The sequence below is a fragment of the Halyomorpha halys genome, unplaced genomic scaffold (assembly GCF_000696795.3).
Source record: "Halyomorpha halys isolate HHAL.00 unplaced genomic scaffold, Hhal_1.1 Scaffold58.1, whole genome shotgun sequence".
Taxonomy (NCBI): Eukaryota; Metazoa; Arthropoda; class Insecta; order Hemiptera; family Pentatomidae; genus Halyomorpha; species Halyomorpha halys.
The window spans coordinates 2654838-2679904 of record NW_027110919.1 but is presented as its reverse complement, the minus strand read 5'-3'; the positions used below and the strand labels follow the sequence as shown (position 1 = coordinate 2679904).

Below are 25067 nucleotides of genomic sequence, written 5' to 3'. Positions count from 1 at the left end.
TTGTAATCAAATAAATAGGCAGGTATTGATTAACATTATAAACAGTAGCCAATATTAGCCAGTATTATAAAGCCAATATACCAAGGTAATTTCATTCTACTATCTGAAAATTTGTAAACGCTCGCCAGATAAAAATCTCACTATATGAACCATGTAATTATTCTTAGGGGATATATGTCCCAGAATAAAGTTATTTTTTCATTTCATTTTCATATTTTGTCATGGTCTCTTGAGTAATGAAACATCATTGAGCATTCTTGCTTTCTATACATGTAAGACCAGATAAAGAGCTGTTTAAAAACAATAATTAATTTTCAATTAGCTGCCTTAATTTTACCTATTATATAAGATAAAAATCAGAATTAAAATAATAGGAGTAATAAATGAAAAGATCTTGGTCATAGTCATACTGGAACTTGGTTGCTATATTTTATAAGAGCTTTTGTTTCTGGACCAACAGTTATATCAGTAGGTAATGTGATCAGTGTTATGCTTGATCATCCGCTATTCCCATTATTACTATTAAATTAGACACTAAATAAATAAGATGATCGGGACCGAAGATGTGGTTCAGAGTAAATAACACAAACACTTCTTAATAAATAAATAATAAGTGAAAAATAATAAATCAAAAAATTTCATTCTCTAATCCCACTGCTTAATTCTGTTGCTTTAATTAATACAGCATGTTGAAATTTAAAAAAAAAAAATGAAAAAGAAAAGGATAGAGAAATTATGGGTAAAGTCCTTGTCTGAGCACTACATTACTTTGAAAATTGCCTGTTTTTATTGCTTTTTGATCCTGATAATTCTCTAGGAATAACTGCAAAGTTTATCCTCAATTTGACTACCATCTGCATAAGTCAAGTAATATTTATATTTAAAAGAGCAATTTTTTGGATACAGTGTATCTGAAAGTAGCAAACAAACGAGTTAAAAGTTTCTTTATAAGTAAGTTTATGCTAATTACAAAAAAAAAATAATAATAAAAAAGAATTCAGAATGTAAGTTCTATTATATTTTTGTTTAGCACACATGTTCTTCATAAAATGGAGTGTATAATTAAGTGTCCTAGAAAAAAATGTGATATAATAGATTCATAATTTTTTTTCATACTATAAAGATAAAAAACAAAACTATCTTCGAACAGTACAAGAAATATGTAAAAACGATAATGCCAAATTAAGGAAATAGCAAACATTAACTGCATAGACAGTTTCAAGGAAACGAATCACTATAGGTACATTTAACAAATTATTCAGATTATTACAGAAAAATGTGTTAAACTTATTTGTAGGTATTTGTCTGTAAATGAGAATAAATATTTATTGGACAAAGTTTAGATGACAATTGATACTTGAAATGATTAAGTTATAAACTTTTAAGGTAAATATAAAAAAATAGCACTTTTTCATTGATAAATATGTTTTTAATATTTTGTGTAGCAGAAATTATTACGCAGAAATTATTACCAATTACATGGAGTGCAAAAACTTGTAAATTGAGACTTTTATTGAAAGAAATGAGTTGATTGCATGATTTTGTACTTGAAGTAAAAGAATAATTGACTAATATTTAATAAAATAACTTTAGAGATTGTAGGTTTTTAATTGTAATCTTCTGAATAACAATAGTAGTGATACTTTTATACTAAATGTGAACAAGAATTTAGAACCTCCATAAAAATGAAATAGTCATAGAAGAGGTTGAGAACCAGAGTGGACCAACCTTTCCAGCTGCCATTTTTTGTTAAACTACTTTAGACCAGTTTTGAAAATGAATAATTACATATAGTAACACATTGGATTAACCCACTTGATCCCCTCTTGCCCTGCCAACTTGAGATTAAAAACATTAATCCATTATGTTAAACTGGTTACATCTCCGTGGTCTCAAAATTATTAAAATTCTTTAACAGCTAACAGATTAGATGGTATGCAATGCTTTGACCCTTCAAACACAATTTTCATTAATAAGGGAGATATTCAACTCTGATTCTCAACACCTCATACATAATTGTTCCTTCTTAATCTTTTATCTGAAATTTTAATTGTGTATTCCAAGGATGCTTCCGTGATTAAAAATTAAAAAAGTTATATATTTAACAAATGTTATATATTATGGTAAATGGTCAAACAAACCAAAGCTCATCAAATGGTTATTTTCAGCACTAATAATAAAAAAAACTATAGATTGGTTTGTATACGGATGGGTAACTTTGGTAGCAGAATTCAGGTATGGGATCTGAGTCACATTTTTGGCCACTGCCCCTGTCTAAAAAAAAAAAAGGACCATTCTGTGATCACTATACAATGAGCATGATTCTAAGGATTTTCATCAGATAATTCACATTACTACCTTTCAGTGAGTTTTTAAAAATATCCACCAGCAGACTGTGAGTGAGGCTACCATTAACCATGCATTTCTATCATTAACTTTGGGTGTCTTAAATTACTCTTTAAAATTAGCACATTTTACTAATGAGTAGAGAGACAGATAAAAACTAGATGGAGATTGTTTTTATTATTTGTTTGTGCTCAATTGAGTCAATTTTACTCCTCTGCGCAGTCGCTTAGCAAAACAATTGTTCTAGGGGAACTACAAATGTCCCCGGAATGGACTCTTTTTCTCTCTCTCTAGGTACCTTCAAGGTTCTCTTCTGGAACTTCCCCCTTCCTTCCGACGATTACTTTCTGTATATCAGATACAAGTTTAAAAACCATATTTAGTTTTAATAATAATAATTATTATTTCAATGTATCTAACTGGCCAAATAGTTACAATTTTTCATGTTTTTTAAACTTCCTAGTATTCTGAAGTATAGCATGGATCAGGCGACAGAAAATCAATACTTCTCTTTTTTTTTAGGATTTAGAGCATTTTCTAAGGGGTCATATTTCTTATTATGATCAATCAAGGTCTGGGGGGTGGCAGACTTTATATACTTGTGGATGAAAAAAACCCAGAAGAGTGATTAATGACTGAAAAGAAAGGTTTTGGCTCTCTCTTACAGTCACTTGGTGCGAGTTGTTTCTAGCAGTCTGATGGACCTAACTGAGGGGGGGGGGGAAGAGGGAAAGTTAATGAGCATTACCTAATGAAAATCCTTGGAAACATGCTTATCAAATAGTGATCACTGAGTGGAACAATTTGTTTTTCTTTTGGGGGGGGGGCGCATTGGATAAAATTTTCATCAGTCCAGTTTGCATTATTAATAGATATTTAAAATGGTTAATTATTTAAAAAAAATTAAATTTACGGTACTTTAGGGGATTTTTTTTTTAAATCGTCATTTAAGCCCTATCAGACTATTTCAATAAGGATAACGCCTATATGATATTAAAACTACTTAATAAGAAAGTAAAAAACTTTGTTTATTTCTACATATAATAATACATATTGTTACTTTTATGATATTTTATGATAGTCAAGCCCACTAAATTCACATGATATGATAATTGAAACACGATTGTGAAAAATTATAAAGATGATTAAAAAGATCTTCAAATAAATAACAATGGTGATCGTTTCAAATTACTTTGAATGATAGAGTAAATTTTTATTTGAAAATAATTAGTTAAATATCTTTTTAAAAAATAAAATTTTTGCCAAAGTAGAATAACGTATATAATGCTATTAATTTATAACTGGTGTAAAATAAACAGTAGGTAAAGAGCTGTCACTATAATATAAAGGAATACGCTTTTGTCAATAATTTATTTGTTTATTAAAAATAAAATAACTTTTCCATAAATAGCGTTTATTTGTGTAGTTTTAAAAAAACAAGGTCACATATTGAAATCGAAATAACTTTTCCCCTTCTATTTTTTTTTTTAAACTTTGGCAGTGTTCAGTGCTTGGTTACTGCACCTGCGACTGAACAGCTGCTTTGTGGTTGATAGTTGGGTCTGACTCTGCTTATTTGTTGTTTACAGTTCGTCCATTTACCTTCAAATATTCTCTACATATTATTATTATCCGAGTGTCATAACACCAAGATGAAGTTTCAATACAAAGAAGAACACCCTTTTGAAAAAAGGAAAGCTGAAGGAGAAAAAATCCGTCGAAAATATGCTGATAGAGTTCCCGTGAGTAATGTCGCATTTAGACCTTGATGTCATAACAAAGGATTTTTCGACCCAAAACAAATTATTGTTTGTTGCACAATTTTTAGCTTTTAATTAACTTACAACTTATGTTACTCTATTTTCTATGTCATTTATCTTTTTAATGATGCAACTTTATGAAATTACTTCAGTATTTTCTAGTTATCTATTTTGTGTTGTAATTGGCATTAATCTCATCTTTCAGAATTATATTCCATGTTTTCTGTTTTTAAGGTTATTGTTGAAAAAGCTCCTAAGGCCAGAATTGGTGATTTGGACAAAAAGAAGTATCTTGTTCCATCAGATTTGACTGTGGGTCAGTTTTACTTTTTGATTCGAAAAAGGGTCCAACTTCGACCTGATGATGCTCTTTTCTTTTTTGTGAATAATGTGATACCGCCTACAAGTGCAACAATGGGTTCTTTATATCAGGTATTTTTAATTATAGAAATATAATTTATATTTACTAATTTATTGTCCATGTTAGCTAATTTTGGATTTATTCCACAGGAACATCATGAAGAAGATTTTTTTCTGTATATTGCATATAGCGATGAAAATGTTTATGGGCATTAAAGTTCTTTTGCACTATGCTTCAGAGTAATGCATATTTTCATATTTAACTATAAGATTTAAGTGATATTTGCTGTAATTAGATTCACAACATATGTCATTGAACTTTCAAGTTATATAATATTGGTATATTGTGTAAATCTGGTATATTCTGGTTGTTTTATTATACTCACAATTTTCTATTTTATTTCATCTTATGTTTTTATTATATTCATATATTTTCCATTCATATTTTATTGTATATAGGAATACATATATCTAGAATTTGTTTGAGTTTTAGTTCTTATTACTGTTGGGTGCACCATTAATGTGTATGCTTTTGTGTTCAGTGTATTAAGGAATATGTTGTCAATTTTGTGTTAGTCTATTTCTATTCTTATGTGACACTATATCTAGCTCATTGAGTAAGTGCTGTATCGATGTCAGTATATCCACAATCCTAAATAAATACGAACAATTACCTGTATCAAATCCATTGTATTCTATCTAAGCATTAGCATAGACAAAGAAGACATGTTAGCTTGTATTTACTCTTCAGTACATTTTGTTTGGTACATAAGTGTTCAATATAATTCAAATTAATTATGGCACTATTCATCTGGATATTTTATTATATTATTAATTATTTTGGTTGTGTTGAAGAAGTTCACAGTCAGTAAGTGAATTTAGTAGTAAGTTATCAATTGTCAAAAAAAAAAATAAAATAAAATAGAATACATTTTATCAGAACATTTTTTTCTAATCCAGTAAAAACTAAATATTTTTTATAATATTTCTTACTACTTTATAATATTACTAAATACTTAATATTTCTTAAGCACACAAGGAAAGTTGTGATAAAAATGTTATGACTGGAGATCAGATTTTTGTGCAGTTAAAAACTAGAAAACTTACAATAGGAACTCAAAATGTGTATTAAACACCTAAATCCTGCAATGATTAACTTTGTTATTTGATTTTTAATATGAATACAGGGTAAGTTTACCTAATCTTGTTGAATTAAATTAAATTCGCTAAATACTAAATAAATACATTTATGCAAACATACATAGAAACTAAACTTCGCTTGATTAGAAACCTTAAATTTTGTCCATAATTGCAGAGCTATGAGAAAGCTAATTGTAGTAAATGTTGTATTAAAATATTCTTTCAAGCAGAGTTCTTTCTTTATACTCTAAAATTTAACAGTATGTTCTTAGTAAAAAATAGTTATGTAGTATGTTCTGCTTAGCAAAAAACTAGCAAGTTATAAGTTAGCACAATAAAATTTTAAAATGTTTGATTGAAAATGTATTCACATTTGTGAAACCAATAGATTTTTTGTTTCATTTGTCAATTTTAATCAATAAATTTAATGAGAAAAACTAATCAAATGAATAAATATTGGCATACATATGCATATACGATTAATATGAGAAAGTTAGTTCAAGTATTAAATTTGATGCAACAAAAATAAAAATTTTCTCCAAAAAGAGTACAATATGCCAGTTGTTCAGAAATACTCAAAATGTGCAAAATTGTGGTAAAACCCAATGCTCTATAAAATTAGTGTTATTTAAATCTTTTTCAATTATTTTAATTTCTGAGTAGGTTTGGCAGAATTTGGAGCTAGGGAACAAAAGATGTAATTGTACAAAATCCGATTTCAGTTATGACAGTCATTCTGTCCTATTAACTTCAGGAATTCAATGGATGAGCTAGTGATTTTCTTCTTATGGTTTTTGAGAGGTATGATTGATGATAAAACTAAAACATTATTGTTCTGTTATTATAGACATATTAAACTGAAGAAAGACTTTTTTTCTATTTATTGGAATATACCCACAGCAATGTGTCAGAAATATGGTATCAACTTTTCTGATCTCAATGACCATGGTATTTTACAAAATGGAAATGACGAGTTCGTAGGAGAAAAGATAACTATTTTATATGATCCTGGTTTTTTTCCTGCTATGTTAAATAGAAGTATAAGAAATAATGGTATCCCTCAAGAGGGAGATCTTAAGAAGCATCTTATACTTTTTGAAAAAGAACTGGAAACAGCTATACCAGAGAAAAATTTTTCAGGTACTCTTCACTAGTTACATTAAAATGTCCTGATAGGAATCAGGAGATCATGAAAATTTCATTTATTATTTCTTGTTCTAAGGCATTGGTGTAATAGACTTTGAACATTGGCGTCCAATATGGAGAGAAAACTGGGGAAGTCTGGACAAATACAAGCAACTTTCCTTAGACACTGAAAGAAAACGACATCCTTTCTGGTCAAAAACAGCTCTAGAAAACAGAGTAAAGCCTTAAGACAAGAAACAGTCTTAATTAAAAAAATAAACCCTTAAGTGAAATACATAAATAATTGTTATTTCTTTTGTTTCTTCGATTTTTTTTAAGGCGATTCAAAGATTTGAGAAAGCAGCTTCAAGATTCATTGATGAAACTCTCTCTAAAGCAGTTAAATTAAGACCAAGAGGCCAGTGGGGTTACTATGCATACCCTTACTGTTTTAATTTTACTCCAAAAAATCCTGAAAAAAAGTGCACTCAGAATGTACAAAAAGATAATGATAGGTAATTCAACTGTCTCTTAATATATATTGTAAATTTAACTTTATTTTTTTAATAGACTTTAAGAAACACTATTTTTTCATTAGTAATATTAGTTACATTATATAACGTTTTGATAACTTTCTTAGTTATATGAAGTTGTAATTCTGTACCTTATAATGGATGCAAGTTATCATCTAGTTGAGGAACCACTTAATAATCTCATTCATATTTTTCAAGGATTGTATAAATCAAATTGCGTACTTAGGAGACCAATTCCCAAAGAATTGAATTTAGAAACAAATCATATAGTAATCAAAAACAAAGTATGAGGAAGAAATCAAGCAGTTCAAATAATTTTAAAATTTTCCCCACTTAACATTAATTAAATCATAATAAGTTCAGAGTTATTTACATTTTTATTATCAGTCTTTTTTTTTTCTTACATATTTATTGGTAATTATTATCTTCCTCATTTCCATAAAGTTGATTGATTCAAGAGACCCCATAAGTCAAATTTAAATACCAAAATGACTCTTATTGTCTTAATTTCTTACATAACAGGTTCAGAGTTAGTCAAATTTTTATTATCACAGTTTATTACACATATATTGTAAATTATTATGTTCCTTATTTCCACAAAGTTCATTAATTAGGGAAATCCCATAATTAAATTTAAATAACATAATGATTCTTGTTTTAATTTGTAATGATAGGTTAATAGTTAGTTGCCTCAGCAACCTTGTAACTGCAGGGGCACTGGATTGATTTCGGTTAATACAGGTTGAGTTTTATTTCAAAGTGGTCCCACAAATTTAAAACTCGACCTCTCCACTCTGGTTAAAATAGGGTGCTCACTTGTAGGATAACCTCCCTGTAAATCAGATATGGTCAGGAAGGAGTAAAAAAAGTCAGATTTTAATAACTCTTATTAGTCATTTTTGGTTCCCTTAAACCATTAGGATTAGGTCTGAATTATTATTTTTTTCAGAAAATTGGTTCTCTGTGACTTCTGGGGATTCTCTTATCACCAATTATTTAATGTATTTCATAGAACATAAGTATTAACAGAAAAAAAATTTACTTTTGAAAATAGATCTTCGTGGATGTTCAGAACTGGGAATGCTTTGTTTCCTTCCTTATATCTGAGGGAAAAACAGTTAAATGAATATAAGAGAGTAAAAATGATGGAAGGAAGAATAAATGAAGCTAAGCGGTTAGCATCTAAGGATGCTTTGAAACAGATCAACATTTTCCCATACCTAGCTATAAAATATCAGGATACATATTCATTTCTTTCAAAGGTTTGTTAATTTATGGATTTTTTTAAATTGAAGTATTTAACAGATACTAAAATAGAATTATGTGATTTCTCAAGACCATTTTCCAAATTAGTTTTAAAATATACATTTTAGTAGGTATTTGATGAAATAATTTAACATACCATGTGATAGTGTACAAATTTATTAAAATAATAATATTATGTTCATCATACAAATGTTTCTATAAAGAATATATAAATTTTAAATTTTATAATTAATTTATATTAAAGGTAATTAAATTTTAGAGAACAATAAATTAATAAAATAAACCAAAAATATTGTTAGTTTAATAAGATTATAATATTCATTCTGTTTATTTATATTAACAAATACATAAAGGAATAATAATAAATCATGCTTAAATAAATAAAAAAGACTTTTTTTGTAGATAATTTATTAGTTGCCAATCACACTGATATTTATCAGTATCTGCTGTGCAAACATTGAAGTTTATTATGTCAGGGATTATGACAATTTAAAGTAGAGTTGGGTAGAAATTGTTTGCAATAAAAGAAGAGCTAAAATTATTGTAGATAAATTTGTAATGTTCATTGATAAATATTATACTATGAAAATTTTAGCTGAAGTATTATTGCATCTAATTTTTGCCAAACTCTTGTTTGAAGGATAAACTTTATGATATACTTAATGGTGGCAACTTATGCTTCTCAAGCTTGCATAAACAATCTTTTTGCACAAACATGCTCGAGCGTGTGAATTGTAATTATGATTTGTGCAAGCTATTGTTTAATTCTAGTACAATATTAAAATAGGCAAATAAAAGTATGCTTTTGCAAAAATATTGATTATGCATGCTTGACCATAAGTAGCCAGCCACTTTTGGTGATTAAATTTGTATAAACGTTGTAGTTTCATAGTCGACCTTATTACATTTAAAAAATATTTTATAGTTCTTCCCAACAACTTTGCAATGTTTTTATATTGCCCATGATTGTCAAAACAATAGGAAAAAATTATGACTGTCATCAGCCATGGAAACAAACAACCTTGGAAATGGGAAAACATTTTTTTTGATCTTTTAGTTAACTATCAAATTCTTTCATATTTTATAAATATCTGTTGTTTATTACTGTTAAAAATAAGAGATGATAAAGTATTAAAAAAGTAAGGGTACCTTTAGAGGAAACGTTTTTGAACATTCAGTATTTAAGTCCTTTCAGACTATTTAAATGATGATAAGACCAAGCTGATGTGATATTGCTTAATTTTACATTTATAAGACAAGTTTAATCGAAATGGTCATAAACATTTTGGAGAAAATGGTAAACTTAATGATATGAAGATGCAGTAGGATATGGTAACCTATATCCCAGAAATGTATTTATACCATTAATACTTCATATACCTTAAATATATAATTTCAGTTTTGTCAAACTTTTTTTTGCACTATACTTTTCACATATATACACACCCAAACACCATCTCACGAAATTAGGTTATCTCAAGTCGATAATTAAAAAATAATGATTCATAACATACATTCGACGGGGGGAGTTAATTGTTTAAATAAACCTAATAATATTAAGATATAGAATTTTAATTTCTTGAAGTAGACAGAAAATTGTTTTTATGTGAAGTAGATATGTTAACTTTTGATAGAATGCTCATCTATTAAAGACAAACTTATCAAGTATTGTCAAGAAACCAATAATGATAGTAAATTATCTCTTATCAATTGTTATGTTGCTGATAATGTCATCCTGTTCTGAGAGAAATAGTGAAGATATAAAAATAAAAATCAGGATTTCATTTATGTTATTTGCTTATGTATGATGTTGAAATACTTTGGAAATAAGTATAAAAAAACTTTCTAATGTTAATGCTGAACCATATCTTAGAACTTTAAACTAATTTTTAAAAATGAAAATTTTAAAACCTCTACCATTCATTCAGATGGGAAGTGAAAATGATTAAATTTGTAGCAATCTCTGAGAAGAGCAAAGATACATACATATAATGTTGTTGGTTAATGGATTATAATAAAAATCTTTGAGTACTACAGACTTGGGTATTATTTTTATAATAAATAATTTTAATTGGTTATTCTTGTTTATTGAATCGTATTAGTCATTTTTAACAACTCTCTCTATAGCCAGAATGTATATTAATATCTAATAAAAATTTATTATTTGTTACTTGTATGACTAACTGTTTATAATATTAATCTTTTATTTTAAATAAAAAAAAAATTGACAATATTACTAAGTAATTATTTATCAATTTTCTACTTCCAGCAGATAATATATACACGATAGAAACCCTGTTAACCGACCAACCTGAGATCGAGAATCTGCCTAGTTACTATTTAGGCTGATTAATCCAAGATCTAGGTATTTCAAAGACATGTATTGCTAGAAATGTGAATAACATTGTTTTATGACATGTAAAATATGTATGTATAGATTTTATAATGCATTCAAAAATATAGAAAAAAACAAAGTATATACAATGGACAAATTAATAATGACAGAAGTTATTTTTTTTGAAAAAAGAGTGTTAATGTCTTTTGTTAATCAATATATAAAGAATTTACAAATAAAAAATCACTCCATTTTATTCATAATTAGAATATCTACCGCGCTTACTTTTTATCTTTCTTCTTTTCACAATGGGTTAGTATGAAGTACAGTTAATAGGTAGCTGGTTAACAGAAGATCCACTGTATTATATATACACTGTATACACTTATTTTGTTGTTAAGTAGTACAGAATACGTTTGTAAATTTATATATTAAACGAATAAAAAATCAGGAAACGCTAGAATCCATGCAGGGGTCTACTTCAGTTCTTGAAAGTGAAATAACTATTTTTACTTGACCACTATTTACATAAAATGATACATTCAATATTCAAGCTTAACCACAAAAGATAACCAAATTATAGGGGATACACCAAGGACCCAGAGGGCTTTTCCGATGCCAAAGTTAGATTAAATTATTTATTAAATATACATTTCAGGTATAATAAATATATATTTTCCAACAAAATTTAGGGAATAAATTTTTTATAAGTTATTTTCAAAATAAGGAGTAACCAATACATTTATTATTAATCATTTACAAAGGATTTATACTTTGAAACAAAATTTTTCCAACTCTGGTATTAAAAATTGATAGATTTGAAAAAAAAAAAATAGAAAAAAGAACTTTATTTATTTTATATAAGAGATGCTTCCCAAATGGTTGTTTTCTGCTTATGTTAACTAACTTAAAAAAAAAAAAAGGAGGAACTCAATTTTTTCATTATAACTTAACCATGATCCCAAATAAATTTCATCAGGATTCGATATAAACATTTAGAGATTGAGAGAGAAACTCTTCGAAAAATGGCAGCTAATAATTTGAGATAATTATAATCAATTAGTTTACAGTATATATTTCTAAATCTATAAGTTTCTTGTTTTTAAATATAAATAATACAGGTTTTTGCCTTACAGTAAAACACTAAATAATAAATTATTGAACATAAGTATCTAAGAAAAAAAATTGACTTTAAAACGACATGCGAGAAACATTCAAAATAAAACTTAAAATAAATATATTTTAAAAAGCAAACAAAACAACACAAAAAAATATTTCAAGTTTTTAAGTACAGAAGTTCTTACTTTTTTAAAGTAAAAAATGCCACAGGAAGTTGACATTTTCCCTCTCGCAGTCCAATATGATTTTACTTTTCCTCTTAGTTAGTCCTATAATATGAATATCTTCTAGACCAATACACATTAAAAGATGTCTCCATTCATATCTCCCATGTTGCATAGAGAACATTTCGGTGAATCTACGATGCCAATTCGATGAATGTGTTTTTGGAGCAGATTATGTCCCTATCATACTAGGCGAAAACAAGCCACTCCCTCAGCTCTGCAAAGATTGCTGCGGATTCGTTTATCCTTATGCGGTAGGCTCTCCCATTTCTTTCCTTCTGCTTGAACTTTGTGTCTAGCACTTGTCCTGTCCTTACAATAAGAACTTATCATTGATTTTACTGTTCTGTAGGAAAGTGGTTGAACAGGCTGGTTCTCTGCAGAACCGAGCTTGACCAACTTATCAGCTTGTTCATTACCATTTATACCAACATGACCTGGTATTCACTGCAGAGCTGTAATCCTTCCTCTTTTCTTCATGATAGCAGCCATGTTTCTGCAATTTTCTTCTGTGGGTGACCCTGGAGCACCTGGTTTTGTTAATTTTTGTATTACGGCTTGGGAGTCACTGAAGATTACAGTGTTGTCATTGCATTCAATAGTGGGCTTCCAACGCGAAGCAAATAACCTACATTTCTGCATCATAATTATCACATCCAGCTCCAATGGGAAATGACAGTTTAAAGTTAATTGAGTATGCACCTGCTCCAGCCCCCTTGTTAAAGAAGTTCTTACTACAAAATTTGTTATGATAAAACTTTGAAAAGCTGTAAAAAATACATTGCTAATAATGAAATATCTACTTTTATAGCAGGATATGTTGAATGCTATCAAAACTGCAAGAAAGACAGGAAGTAGCGGTTTGATACTATGGGCATCATATAAAGACACCAATTCTGCTAAGAAGTGCCAGCAGCTTCAAGATTATGTACAGAACACATTAAAGCCAGTCATAAAAGGATTATAACATAGGAAAAAGGATGTGAATGTCACCAAAATATAATTTTGTGTATTTTTGAATAATCAAACAGGTGTAAATAAATTATTCATTCTAATAATGGTTTTGTCCTTATCAATAATTAACCTTGACCTCAATTCCTTTTTGTGATAAGAAGCATATAATTAATGATATCTTAAAATGAAAAATGGTGCAGTATTAACATAATAAAATGGAGTCTCACTCCGAAGACATTTTTAATTATCCTCTCTCCTTCTCCCAACAATTTATCTATTTAACCTTTGATTCATTATTTATTTATGCCCTCCTAATTTTTTAAGTCATTCTTAAAATTATTAAAGCTTTAATCATAAAGTTTCTATGAAAATATCTTATAAGTGGGTGTGGAGGACTTATCAGTAGAATACTCATACATTTCCAATAGATTTCTATAGATACTTAGAATGAATACTGAGCACGGACTCTAGGAAACCTACAGATGGGTTTTACAATATGACTGTTCAATAAATTGTAGAAATGAAATATATAATAAAACTAGAAACTAAATTCCCTAACTGAAGCTTAGGTAGGTGAGACTCCTTGAAGCACACACAGCTCTTAGAAAATTTTATCAGACATTTTAAAATTTCTATCCATAACGCCTATTCCCTAACTTCCATCAAACATCAGCTATTCCTTTAACTCCCTAAATCTCAATCTTCTGATGAAATGTAATATATATACATACACAATCTGATCATTATAAATAGAACTACTTTATATACCAAGGCTATAAATTAAATAATAAGCAATTATTTGTGTTTACTTATTTTTATTGGAAAATTAATACTTGAGTGTGTAATAGATTGGAGGAAGATAGTCTGAACAATGGTTAATTAAGGTACAAAATAGTAAAAATAAATAAATAGTATTTTTACTATTTTGTACCTTAATTGATCACCACCCAGATTATCTTCTTAAAAGTTTACTGCTTTTGTTTTAAGGAGACTTGGTCCCAGAATAAAGAGTATTTTTTATTTAATTTAAAAGGTATGATTCAGGCAGTTAGAAAAGTTTTGTTTTACCAACTATAACATAAGCACATAGAGCTTCTCACTCCTAAAAACATCAGTACTGTGTAACATGTAAGGCAAGTTTATATGTAAATAAACACAGTTAGAACTCAGGTTGAGAATTGCTTCTCTTTACTCTAGCATCATTCTTCTAGGTGCAGTTAAATATTCTTGTGACAACTAAAAATTTTATAATATGAATAATATTTAAAAAAATTAAATAGTTTTATCGAATTAAGGCCTACAATTAATTTAATTTCCATTTTCGCAGATGCAAAGAAAAAAATATTCAGTACAGTACTAAAATATCTCGTAAGCTAGACTTCTGATAAATTATTCCATTAGAATAACTACAAGTGATATGAAGATTGATTTTTATGACCTAGTGATTCAGATCATATAAGTTTATTGAACACAGCAACATTAAAAAAAAAAGACAATATCAGCCTTCTTTCTTATTTAATAATTTTTAAATGAAAATATAATATAATATAAATTTACTACATAAGTATTATCCGAGTAATAACTAAAAACCAGTGCGACTGAATAATGTACAAGTTATATTTTGTGCCTGGATTGCAGTTCATACTCATGACTAACATTATAAAACAATGTTTTCAGTTCTTTCTAACTTTGGTATCAGAATGAATCACAGTATATTAAAAGACCAAAGCATCGTATAATATTTATGTTAGAAAACTTGAATTATCACAGATCTGATAAAAGCAAAATACTGGTAGCTGCTTTGATGAATCTGAAAGTGTGCAGATACTTACACAAATTGATTTTTAACCTAACTATTTTTGTTGACTGTAAAAATAAAAAATACAACTATTATTTTACATAACCTTAACTTAAGTTTATAATTAACTAAGCAGGATTATCATGTTTTTTACACAATATATTATAAAAAATATGTACAAATTTCTTCAATTTCCAATATCTTCATAAGTGTTTCTGCTAGATGAAGTAGCAATGTTGTTACCTGTAATTATATGTTATATTAGTCCAATAGATATTTAAAGTTCGGACGTAAAACATGGTAACTAAATATTTTTTTGAATTGCAGTTTTTGGCAATATTAAGTTTTTAAATGCTGATTTCATAAATCCTTAAAAGAATTTTTAGGAAATTTGTTTTCTTAAGATAATAATGCTGGTATTAAGTTATGATAAATGAATACTGGCTGAAGGTAAAATATGGTTATTAACAAACCATTTAACAAAATAAAAGTTTTTATTTTTGCAGTTACTTTGTTTTATGACCAAATTCCTCAAATATTAAGTCATTTTTTTTTTCTTTTTTCAGAAAATAAACTATAAAATAATAAATTATAATTTCCATCTATGGAAATGGTGAAACAAAAGATATGTAGAAATTTAATTAGATAAGTACATTGTCAATGATAATAATACTTGGCTATAAAGGCTGCATGAAAAAGAAGTAGAAAAAAAACTGATTAAAGGAATCGTTCAATGTTTCTTTAAGGTAACATAATGGCAGCTAGAGAGAAGGAAACAATATTATTATTACATAATTTTTTTAGATGAATGATAGATAGAAAAAAAGTTAAATAACCTAGTAACTTTTTTCAATTAATAATTCAAATATAAAAAAGCAAGAATGACAACAATTAAAAAAAAAGTTTTGATGACAAATATTTGTCATTCCTGAGGTGTCTAAAGCATAAGATAATAGCTAACACATTCATATGCTAATTGACTAATGATTCACAACAGATAGTCATTTGATAATTAAGCAGGAAAGGGACTAATAACAACTGTAATAAAAACCCCTATCTATCCTTTAGAATTTACATTTTAGAGTTAAGTAATAAACTTTATTTTATACTTAACTACTACCAAGATTGAAATGGTATTGAGCAAAATGAATTAGTAATGATAATATAACACTATAAACAAATGCTTTTTTATTTAATTAAAACTGTTTTTCAGATGAGATTGTAAATATTAGCACTATTACTAGAGTAACTTTTTCTGTATCTTACTTCTTTTATCATATTAATAACAACTGTTATTATTTAATAGTTAACAAAAGATGTAATGATTTTAATTATTACTAACACTGTCAAAGCCTGGGACGACAGTTGCTTGGCCCAGTTCACTATCAGATACTAAGCCTAACTTTCAACAGCTACATTAGAATCTAATAACACAACCTCTAAAGTGAATATTTATCTTCAAGTATCAGACTGGTGATCATTTTCTTTGAAACCAAGGATTGATAAAAATCTAATAGGATTGAGTAAATATAAAATTTCATTGAAGAATAGATGTAGATTTAAGGAAATGAATAGTTATAAACTGGTAGAGTCCTGTTTATAGGTAACTGAGGAAGCTAAAGCTACAATAGCAGTGTTAATAAACCAAATAAAATTTTTAACAGATAGATTAATGTAGAAGCAGAAAAATACCTAATGAAAACAATTTTCCTTGACCAGTAAATATGGTTATACTTAAGAGTAATTGAGCAACTTACTGAAAATATTGGCAAAATTGTCTGTATCTAATCCCATTCTTTGATTACAGATTCGACACATGAACACCAATGATACTGGCCTTGCTAGAAGATTAATTATTGCCATTGCAGCACTGAATTTTTCACCACTACCTAAAACAGGGATTAGATTAAATTTTAAATACTAATTTTTGAACAAAAAGATGAAAGAACAGTATTAGTTATCTTATCATACCTCGACCTGTGGGAAAATAACCCACAAATGTAATTACATCCAAAATTACTGCAAGTAAATTGACACCAATGGCCTGAAAACATAAGTATATGTTTACTAGACAAATATACAATTAGGAATAGTTTCAAAATAAAGAGAAATGATGACTAAAATCCCAGTAGATATTATTTTAAGAAGAACTGATGTTGAACAATTGTGTTAACCATATATCCCTTAAGATGAAATTTTATTATGATGCTATTATCGATTTATTATAAAATTGCATTAACTTAAATTTTCCAAACTGACATAACAAAACAGGCTCCTGATCTATTACAAATCATATTTATTTTATACCAGATTGGCCAGGTGGGCCTTACATGGTTGATATAACCGTTAAATTCACATAATATTCATCGATTCATACAGATGGTTAACATTTTCATTTTTAAAAATAAAACCAAAACAATTGTTACCTGACTGACCTCAACAGTTCTGGTATTTATAGATGTTTGCTTTTATCTTAAGAGAACCAAAGTCAACAACTGTGATTAACATAAAGTACTAATGAATTTATAACAATAATTTCATATGAGAGTTGAGGGTTGACCAACATTCTCTTATAAATTTACAATATGAGAAAATTTCATGATAGTCCTTATCTGTGGAGGCCAAACAGATACAGGTGTATTATGGAGATATTAAATTCAAAAAATTAAGAATTTTAACAGAGAACTACAACTGACACAATCATAAAATTGAATGGTACACAAATAGAGCAGCAGTTTCTTTTTATAATTAATAAAAGTCAAGGAAATTGTTTGAAATTAAGATCAGATATACTCAAAATTACCACTGAAATCATTATTACAACTTAGTATACAATGTATCCCCGCATAAAGAACAGGTAACATTAAGGGATAATTTCCAGGAAGGATTTAAATTCTAGATGAACATTACTAAGGGATCTTTTTCTATTCTAGATAAATACATATTTATAAATAGAGAATTGTTAAGACTTACATATTGCAATGGTTCCGCATTATCTTTATTATGAACACTCCATAAGACTGTCAACAAGAATATTAAATTATAAAGCATATAGGAATCTGGATTCCAATAACCTTGTGATCCACTATAAACAAAATATTAAGACATTACACTAATAAAACTGATACAGAAGAATACAATGAAAAAAAATTCTTACAGGGAAATCAGCGTTAAATGTACACCGAATATCACCTACAATATAGATTAGAAGTTCAGTTAATTCAAATATAAAACATTAAATATCCAATAATAGAACATTAACTCAAAATGATATTTTTCTCGGCACACCTTAAGCACATTATTAGCTGACTGATCCATATTCGGACATAAGATGCTGTGTAAATAATTTAAAAATGAAATATTTCTTCTTTTGAATAATGAACTAAAACTATTAGTTTATAAAATCGTTTCAAGATATTACATAATCAGTCTCAACTAAGATAACAGTATCTCTAAATTATAACCTTCGAAAACTACGATTCATGTTACCACTATTCTTACAAAATTGTTATTCATTTATTTTCAAATTAAAATAACTAAGAACTAAACCAGTAATTTTTTGATAATTTTAAATTTAGTGATTTATCTCTTAGAGAATAGGAAATATATTTAATATTGCATTAAAAGTTTCTGGGATACCGTTGAATTTAATTATTTTATGTATTTTAATATAATAAGTATAATGATTGCCAAATTAGTATACAAATGAATAAATTGTTGTTTCGTTGTAAATTTCAACCTTTTTTATATTTAAATTTTTTTCATACTAGCGCTCTCTACAAAAAGTTGTAAACTACCGTGGTCCCATCGTTGTCAACTCTACCTTTGGTACTGTTTGACCGAATGGGTTACTAATATTTTATTAAAGTTATCTTTATTCTAAGTGATTTTAATTTACGGGATGCAATTATTATTCTAAAGTAATATGTTTCGTATGAATCGGATGGTGTTAACAACCTCTTTTGAAACTAGAGAAAATGAAAATTCAAAAGGGCTTTTGCCCTTCAATGGAGATTTGGCTTCTATGGAGCATTCTTCAATAACACTTGGTTTCAAGCGCGAAATTTGAACAATCTTAATTAATATGTGCCTAAAACATTTTTTATGTTAGAATTGATTAATGTATATGGGATTAGTTTTGAATTCTTAAAATGCTTAGTAAAATTAAATGACAAATTAAATTAAATTTTCAAATGTACTTATAGAGTACATAAAATTGTTCATTTATAATTTATAAGTAAGAATGGATGCATCAACTGTTGAAAGGCACAATGAGTTACTTAATACAATCGATGTTGACAATAGGCTCAATGGCACTAAACTGGGGGGGAATACAGTTGTGGTATCAGCAGATACTGGAGAGGCTCAGGAACTCATTGGTGCACAATACATGAACATTCACCGTATGCCTGAAAATCTTCAGAAAGTTCAACTTGTTGGGGATCCTTTGTCTGCAGATCTTTTGAATCATCAGGTGGTAGAGCTAGCACAAGGTAATGAGTTTGTTCCTGGTCCTGTCGGAAATCAGTATTATGATGATGACTTGCTTCCTCATGATCTCACTGAGGAAGACAAGCGACTGGCCGCTGCGCTTGTCGCTGTTCAACTTGTACAGCAGCAGAAGCAGCAACACAGTAACATTTTGGCTTCTGAATTACTGAATGGCAAGAGTATGTCTCCTCTTTCTCCTTTGCCTAACGTTTCTATGGACAAACCTGGTATGGCAGCTATGGTTACAAGTTATATTCATGCTTTTGATGATGAAACAGCCACACAACAGCAGCTACTTGATTCACAAAACCATGAGCGGATGTTAAAAATGTATCAGCCTCAATCTACTTCACCTCAATTACCCGTAAGATTTTCATTTTAAAAGCTATTTTGATCTTTTTAATAATAAAATTTTATATTTTATTTAATAATAGTTTTCAAGGATAATTTAGTTTTATATTTAGTCTTCTCATTATTTCCTTCATCAACATTTATTTTATCCTTATCCTTTAAGGCCACTATCTTTTGGAAACATATTTAAATAATTTTAACAGCATTGAAATATTTCTTCTATTTCATATTTCTCAGCATCAGTAGGTTCTAATGACATTTGTTAGAAGAAAAGGTCCTTGGTGATGCCTAATGCTGCTTATCTGTTGAGTTGTTTAGAAAAGAGCTTTGCTAAATTCCATGTTTTTTAGCTTAATTTTCTATATTATTATCTATTGTTAATATATGATTAATTATCCTTATTTATGAATGTCGATCCTTATTGTTCCTAGCTAAGCAAATAATTTTTCTTTAATGAAATAATAGTTTTATAAAATTAGCAGGAAAGCTTGGATCTAAGACAGCCTCATCTTAAGTTCCTGATATTTCATTACCAACTACTACTTTTTTGTATAATTTGTCTACTTATGGTTTACTGGGGAATAAATTAGAACTATACATTTGAGAAATGATTTTTTATGAATTTATATATTTTAGTCATAGGATTATTATATATATTCTATTTTTGTTTTTTAAATTTATTATTACTCCTAATAAATATTTTTTATGTTTATTTATGCATAATGTGGTGTATTATTTTGTAGTACATTAAATAAATTATAATATAAAGTGAATACTCATGAAATTAAATTGTTTTAAAAATTGAATATTTAACACTTTTTTTTTTATATGAGAGGAGGGTACAATTAGAAAAAAAAGTTATGTGGATATAAGGAAAGGTTAGAAACTTAATCTATAAGTTTGGTCTTTTATACCATTAGTATAGGACTATCTGTTTATGAATATTTTCAGCATAAATTCTTTGGATTAAAAATATTTTTGAAGAACATTTCTTAACAGTTTTCCAATCTTTTATTTATTAATGTTTTTAATTTTTTTAGCTAAGCTTTATTATAATAGAACTTGTTGGGAATAAATTTTCTATTTCTATTTAGGAGATTCGACTACCACCTTTGCCACCACTTAAAAAAGTTTTATCGAATCAGAGTTTATTGAGGAATCGATACAGTGAGAGGAATCTTCTTGAAACAACACCCATATCTGATGGAAGTCGCATAGAACTTACTGGGCAGTCACAAGTAAGCAAATTCAAATTCCTTCATTATATTATGTGTTTTCAGTATTGAGGTTTTAAAACTAATAAAATTGTCAATGTTAATTGATATAATTGTATTAACAGAAAAAAACTTGTTATATAAGACCTTATTTAACTGAATCTAGTGAATGCAGTAGATTCTTTATAGTGCAGTCAAATCAAGCAGATTTTGGGATACAATAACCAAATTTTTGAAACAACAGTATTTGGAAGATCTACTTATGAAGTCCTGATTAGTAGGGAATATGTGAGGGAGGGAGGAAGAGTTAAAAAGAAGGTAGTTTTTTTTGCCAATATCCCCATAATTGATTGGTTCTATCGGAACAATTACTCTTACCTAATCCGCAGATGAAGACTTTAACAATTAAACTTGCCAGGAAACTGTTCTGTGTAAAGCGCAATGGGTCTACTGTTGATAAACAGGTGCAGTATTTAGAGATGGTGCCTCTCTTGAAAAATTTCAGGAATGCTGAATGTTGAGGAGGTAGGAATACGTTCTTGCAATTTGTTTATCTCATGATTTTATTCTTCTATGATTGTTGATATTTGCTTTATATAAATGTATGCCACCTTTATCTTTGTGACATGTTGAGCCATGAAGAATATGACAGGTTTGTTCAATAAATTAAGGTAATAATTTTTAGACAGAAATTTTGTATGTTATGATGATTGAGCATACAATTTAAGATGATCAGCATAACACTATGAGATGCTATGTTGGAAGAAGAATAATTGACAACGTTTTGAATAAGTTACATTTTGAAGAATTTTGTGATTTGTCTTTTTCTTCTAGTGACCAACATTAGGTTTGTTGTAATCCTCTTTTTTCATTTAAATAGAGATACAGCAGGTGGTTCCTTTAATAATCACTAACGCTTTCCTTCTTCTTTCAAATAAATATAATTGTATTTGGGGTTATTGGAAATGGAACTATTACCTGCTTCAAAGCTTTTGAAATCAGGAATAAAAAGTCTACTTTTTGGGAAATTCAGGAATATATTGGGGATTTTGTATGATTGGAGAGAAGTTAGGAATTCAAAGTAAAAGTTAACTCTTTTATTACTACTATTGTCCATAATTGAAAGACAATTTAATATTATTCAATAAAAAAAGTTAATATGGGAAAAATAAATAAAATATAGGGACTAAAAGAAAAATGTTTTAATAAGAAAACCAAAACATTTTACCTACTATCAATTAAACGAAACAGAAATTATTTATGACATTTAAGCCTACTAATACGATTTATTACTATATTATTTATATGTTAAATAATTTTTGTCAGATTTTAAAAATTCCAGTAAAGATCAATAAAATATTTATGTAAGTTAATAAATAAATTAAACAAATTTCAGATAAATATTGGCAGTTGTTAGTTGACCGTATATAATTGAAGAATAAGAAGGTCTGGATGGTGGTCAGAAAGGTGCTCCAAATAGTAAAAAAATATTTTTATTAAAAAAAAAAAAAAAATTTATAAATTTATTAAGAATCATTGTTTTGATCCATAACGCAAGTCTTTTATCAGGGCTCAAATCTTAGCGGTTAGGATATTTTTTTTTAAAGAAAAAAAATAGTTTTACTAATAAATAGTTTTTTACTATTTTGAGTACCTTTCTGACCTTTACTGGGACCATCTTAATAAAAAAATATTTAAAAAAGTTGTTATAATGAATTGTAAGTCATATCAGAAACAAATAATTTATTTTGGTGCAAAAAATGTTTAGAATGATGATCTCTGTATAGCCAAAATGATGTTTTCTCTATGTATCCACATCAGTAGAACATAATGTGTATAGACATGAATCTTTGTGCGCCCTCTGCCATTCCTCTTCCTGATTTTATTTAGCCAGTTTTGTTTGTTTGGCACATTGTTTCAATCATCTAGTAGTGATGGCTGAAATCAATAGGAAAATGACTACTTCATTGGTGTACCTCCACCTATCACAACAGCCAATGAAGACCTACATTGTAGGTTGGAACGTTATTAATCAATAAATAGTTGAAGACTATTTTTTTGCTTAATGACCACTATTGCTGACCATCTCCTAATTTCTTTATTTTTGTTTGGAATAGTTTTTTTCCACAGAACCAATCAAGATATCTTCAACAACATTAGATTTTAATAAAAAAAATTAAAAAGATACCTAACTTCCTTTTATCTCCTCCGCTTCCTACTCATCTCTCATCATTGAAAATTATTCATATGGTTATCATTAGTAGACCCTCCCAAAAAATATTATAAAGTTTCTAAACTTCAAGAATAACATCCAGAAAAAAAATTGATTTGATTGGAATATTAATTAGTTTAGTGTTCATTCAGTGAAATAAAAACAAAACAAAAAATTCACTTTTTTGGGGTTATTTGGGAAGAAATGTTTTAATCATAAAATGTTTGTATCTGTGGTATGACAGTATTCATAAAATTTAATTTCCTCTTACATCCATTGAAACTTTTTATAACAATTCATATTAATATGTCATTTTAGTTGATTTCCTTTGAAATTTACTTTATCCTTCAGTATTACCAACATTTATTTATATAATTTTGTTTATATTTATTTGAGAATGGAACTCTAATGAAAAGCAATAAATTAATAATTAGACTAGTTGGCTTTGACATAGCAATATTTTTCATTAACAAGAAACTGATACATTTTTAAAGTAATTGAATAAATATTTGAAGAATTTAAATATGTAATTTTCCCAATTTATGGTTGATTATTGTGCTTATTCAATATAATATTTCTGTTTCATATTTATTTTTAATTAATGTACAATATATATTGTCTATTTAGGAAGAATTGCATGCAAAATCTAGCTTCGCCAATAACAGGCCTCTTAAAGGTAATGAAGCTTCTACGGAACTTCAGATTGAAGATATTGATGAAGGTGATTCAGATCTGGAAACAGAAAGTGAGCTCAAATCATCTCGTAAAAGTCTCCCTCACAAGAAAAGAATTCCTCGTAAACTAAAAACTCAACCGAACAGGAATGTGCATACAAAAGGGTATGTAAAGAATATGATCTGAATGTGTGTATATATATATTTCTGTATTTCTATTGTTTCGTTGTGGAACTCAACTTTTGAAAAACATATTATATATTCATCTAAATCAAAGGCTAAATACCACAGATTTTCCTGTCATGGTATGCTAGATGGAATTGGGTGTACTTAACATTGGTTATCATTTCAAAAGGTGTCGTGTTTACTCAATTATGGCAATCAGATTGTGTGCAGGATACTCAGATTATCAAACCAATTTCCAGAGCTTAAAATAACTAGGTTTGCAAAAATTTAGCAAGTAAGACATATTTTAATTTATAAGAAAGCTTATTAACAAAATACTGACAAATGATTATAAATTAATACTGATTAATATTTAATTTAGAATACTGGAGATACTCTGTTATTTAACAAACTTTATTATTGGATTTAGTTCCACTCAAAATTACAACTATCATTATTAAGACGTCTAGGGGTTCTGGCTGGCTTCTGTCTAGTGCTGGTCTCTGTTTCTTCAGGCTCCAGTGTTTCCAACATTTTCAATTTCTCATTTTCCACATCGGCTTGGCCTTTCTATGTGAGAAATGTCAGGAAAAGGGGTTTGAAGTAGAATTTTGGGTTTAAGGCTATCATAAATATGTATCCTTACACCACCTTCCATATAATCAGATCTGCCATGACATCAGAAAGAGTAATCGGTAAGGCAAACTTGGGAAGAAGGAATAAAAGGTTTAAGCCAGATTTTATATATGGTAGATATTATGTGATGAAAATTATCTAGAAAATGTTTTAAAACTTATCAAAGTGGGCAAAAAGGGATTGTACACTCAAGTGACAGGAGCTGAGAATATTAATAAAAAGGTACTTTATCTTGTGGGGTAGAAATGTAAAAGTAAGGAAAAAGATGAAGAAAAATAAACAGGGAAAAACTATCAAATATAAGAAGCATCCCAGATTGATAATATGGTAGGAATATAGATAACAAATAAAAATTTAAAAAATA

The 25067-nt window shown here is 28.0% G+C and overlaps 4 protein-coding genes and 1 long non-coding RNA gene across 5 annotated transcripts in view; 3 read left to right on the top strand and 2 right to left on the bottom strand.

Moving 5' to 3' along the window:
• The first annotated feature begins 3745 nt into the window (after positions 1-3745).
• Positions 3746-5402, top strand: Atg8a (Autophagy-related 8a). Its single transcript, XM_014438465.3, has 3 exons — positions 3746-4088; positions 4341-4538; positions 4617-5402. The coding sequence occupies exons 1-3, from the start codon at positions 3999-4001 to the stop codon at positions 4680-4682; spliced, it is 354 nt and encodes a 117-aa protein (XP_014293951.1). The 5' UTR covers positions 3746-3998; the 3' UTR covers positions 4683-5402.
• Positions 5403-6393: 991 nt separating this feature from the next.
• On the top strand, positions 6394-13175 carry LOC106692488 (hyaluronidase; the record flags this gene model as incomplete). The annotated part of the gene is given in 5 exon segments (XM_014438464.2): positions 6394-6746; positions 6829-6968; positions 7071-7246; positions 8319-8526; positions 13020-13175. Coding segments are annotated over 5 exon segments (1017 nt in total).
• LOC106692490 (uncharacterized) lies at positions 7788-8366 on the bottom strand. Its single transcript, XR_001344974.2, has 2 exons — positions 8307-8366; positions 7788-8096 (listed from the first exon to the last, which is right to left on the bottom strand). It is a non-coding gene; the product is annotated as an uncharacterized lncRNA (long non-coding RNA).
• A 1485-nt stretch (positions 13176-14660) lies between the features above and the next one.
• LOC106692519 (type-1 angiotensin II receptor-associated protein) lies at positions 14661-18413 on the bottom strand. The gene is made up of 6 exons (XM_014438498.3): positions 18249-18413; positions 18118-18152; positions 17934-18045; positions 16932-17004; positions 16718-16849; positions 14661-15203 (listed from the first exon to the last, which is right to left on the bottom strand). The coding sequence occupies exons 1-6, from the start codon at positions 18276-18278 to the stop codon at positions 15148-15150; spliced, it is 438 nt and encodes a 145-aa protein (XP_014293984.1). The 5' UTR covers positions 18279-18413; the 3' UTR covers positions 14661-15147.
• A 646-nt stretch (positions 18414-19059) lies between these two features.
• The window catches only part of LOC106692497 (zinc finger protein 37), an 11237-nt gene continuing 5229 nt past the window's right edge, over positions 19060-25067 (top strand). The window contains exons 1-3 of the mRNA XM_014438474.3: positions 19060-19815; positions 20897-21040; positions 23856-24067. Of these exons, the coding sequence (XP_014293960.1) occupies positions 19204-19815; positions 20897-21040; positions 23856-24067 (968 nt within the window). The 5' untranslated portion in view covers positions 19060-19203. The remainder of the gene's footprint in view (positions 19816-20896; positions 21041-23855; positions 24068-25067) is intronic.

Excerpts from the sequence above, each read along its gene's own strand:
- Atg8a (XM_014438465.3), top strand. The coding sequence starts at position 3,999 with ATGAAGTTTCAATACAAAGAAGAACACCCTTTTGAAAAAAGGAAAGCT. Across the intron at positions 4,089-4,340 it reads AATATGCTGATAGAGTTCCC|GTTATTGTTGAAAAAGCTCC; the intron begins GTGAGTAATGTC and ends TCTGTTTTTAAG. Across the intron at positions 4,539-4,616 it reads CAATGGGTTCTTTATATCAG|GAACATCATGAAGAAGATTT; the intron begins GTATTTTTAATT and ends TTTATTCCACAG.
- LOC106692519 (XM_014438498.3), bottom strand. The coding sequence starts at position 18,278 with ATGGATCAGTCAGCTAATAATGTGCTTAAG. Across the intron at positions 17,005-17,933 it reads ATGCGGAACCATTGCAATAT|GCCATTGGTGTCAATTTACT; the intron begins GTAAGTCTTAAC and ends TTATGTTTTCAG. Across the intron at positions 16,850-16,931 it reads TTATTTTCCCACAGGTCGAG|GTAGTGGTGAAAAATTCAGT; the intron begins GTATGATAAGAT and ends TCCCTGTTTTAG.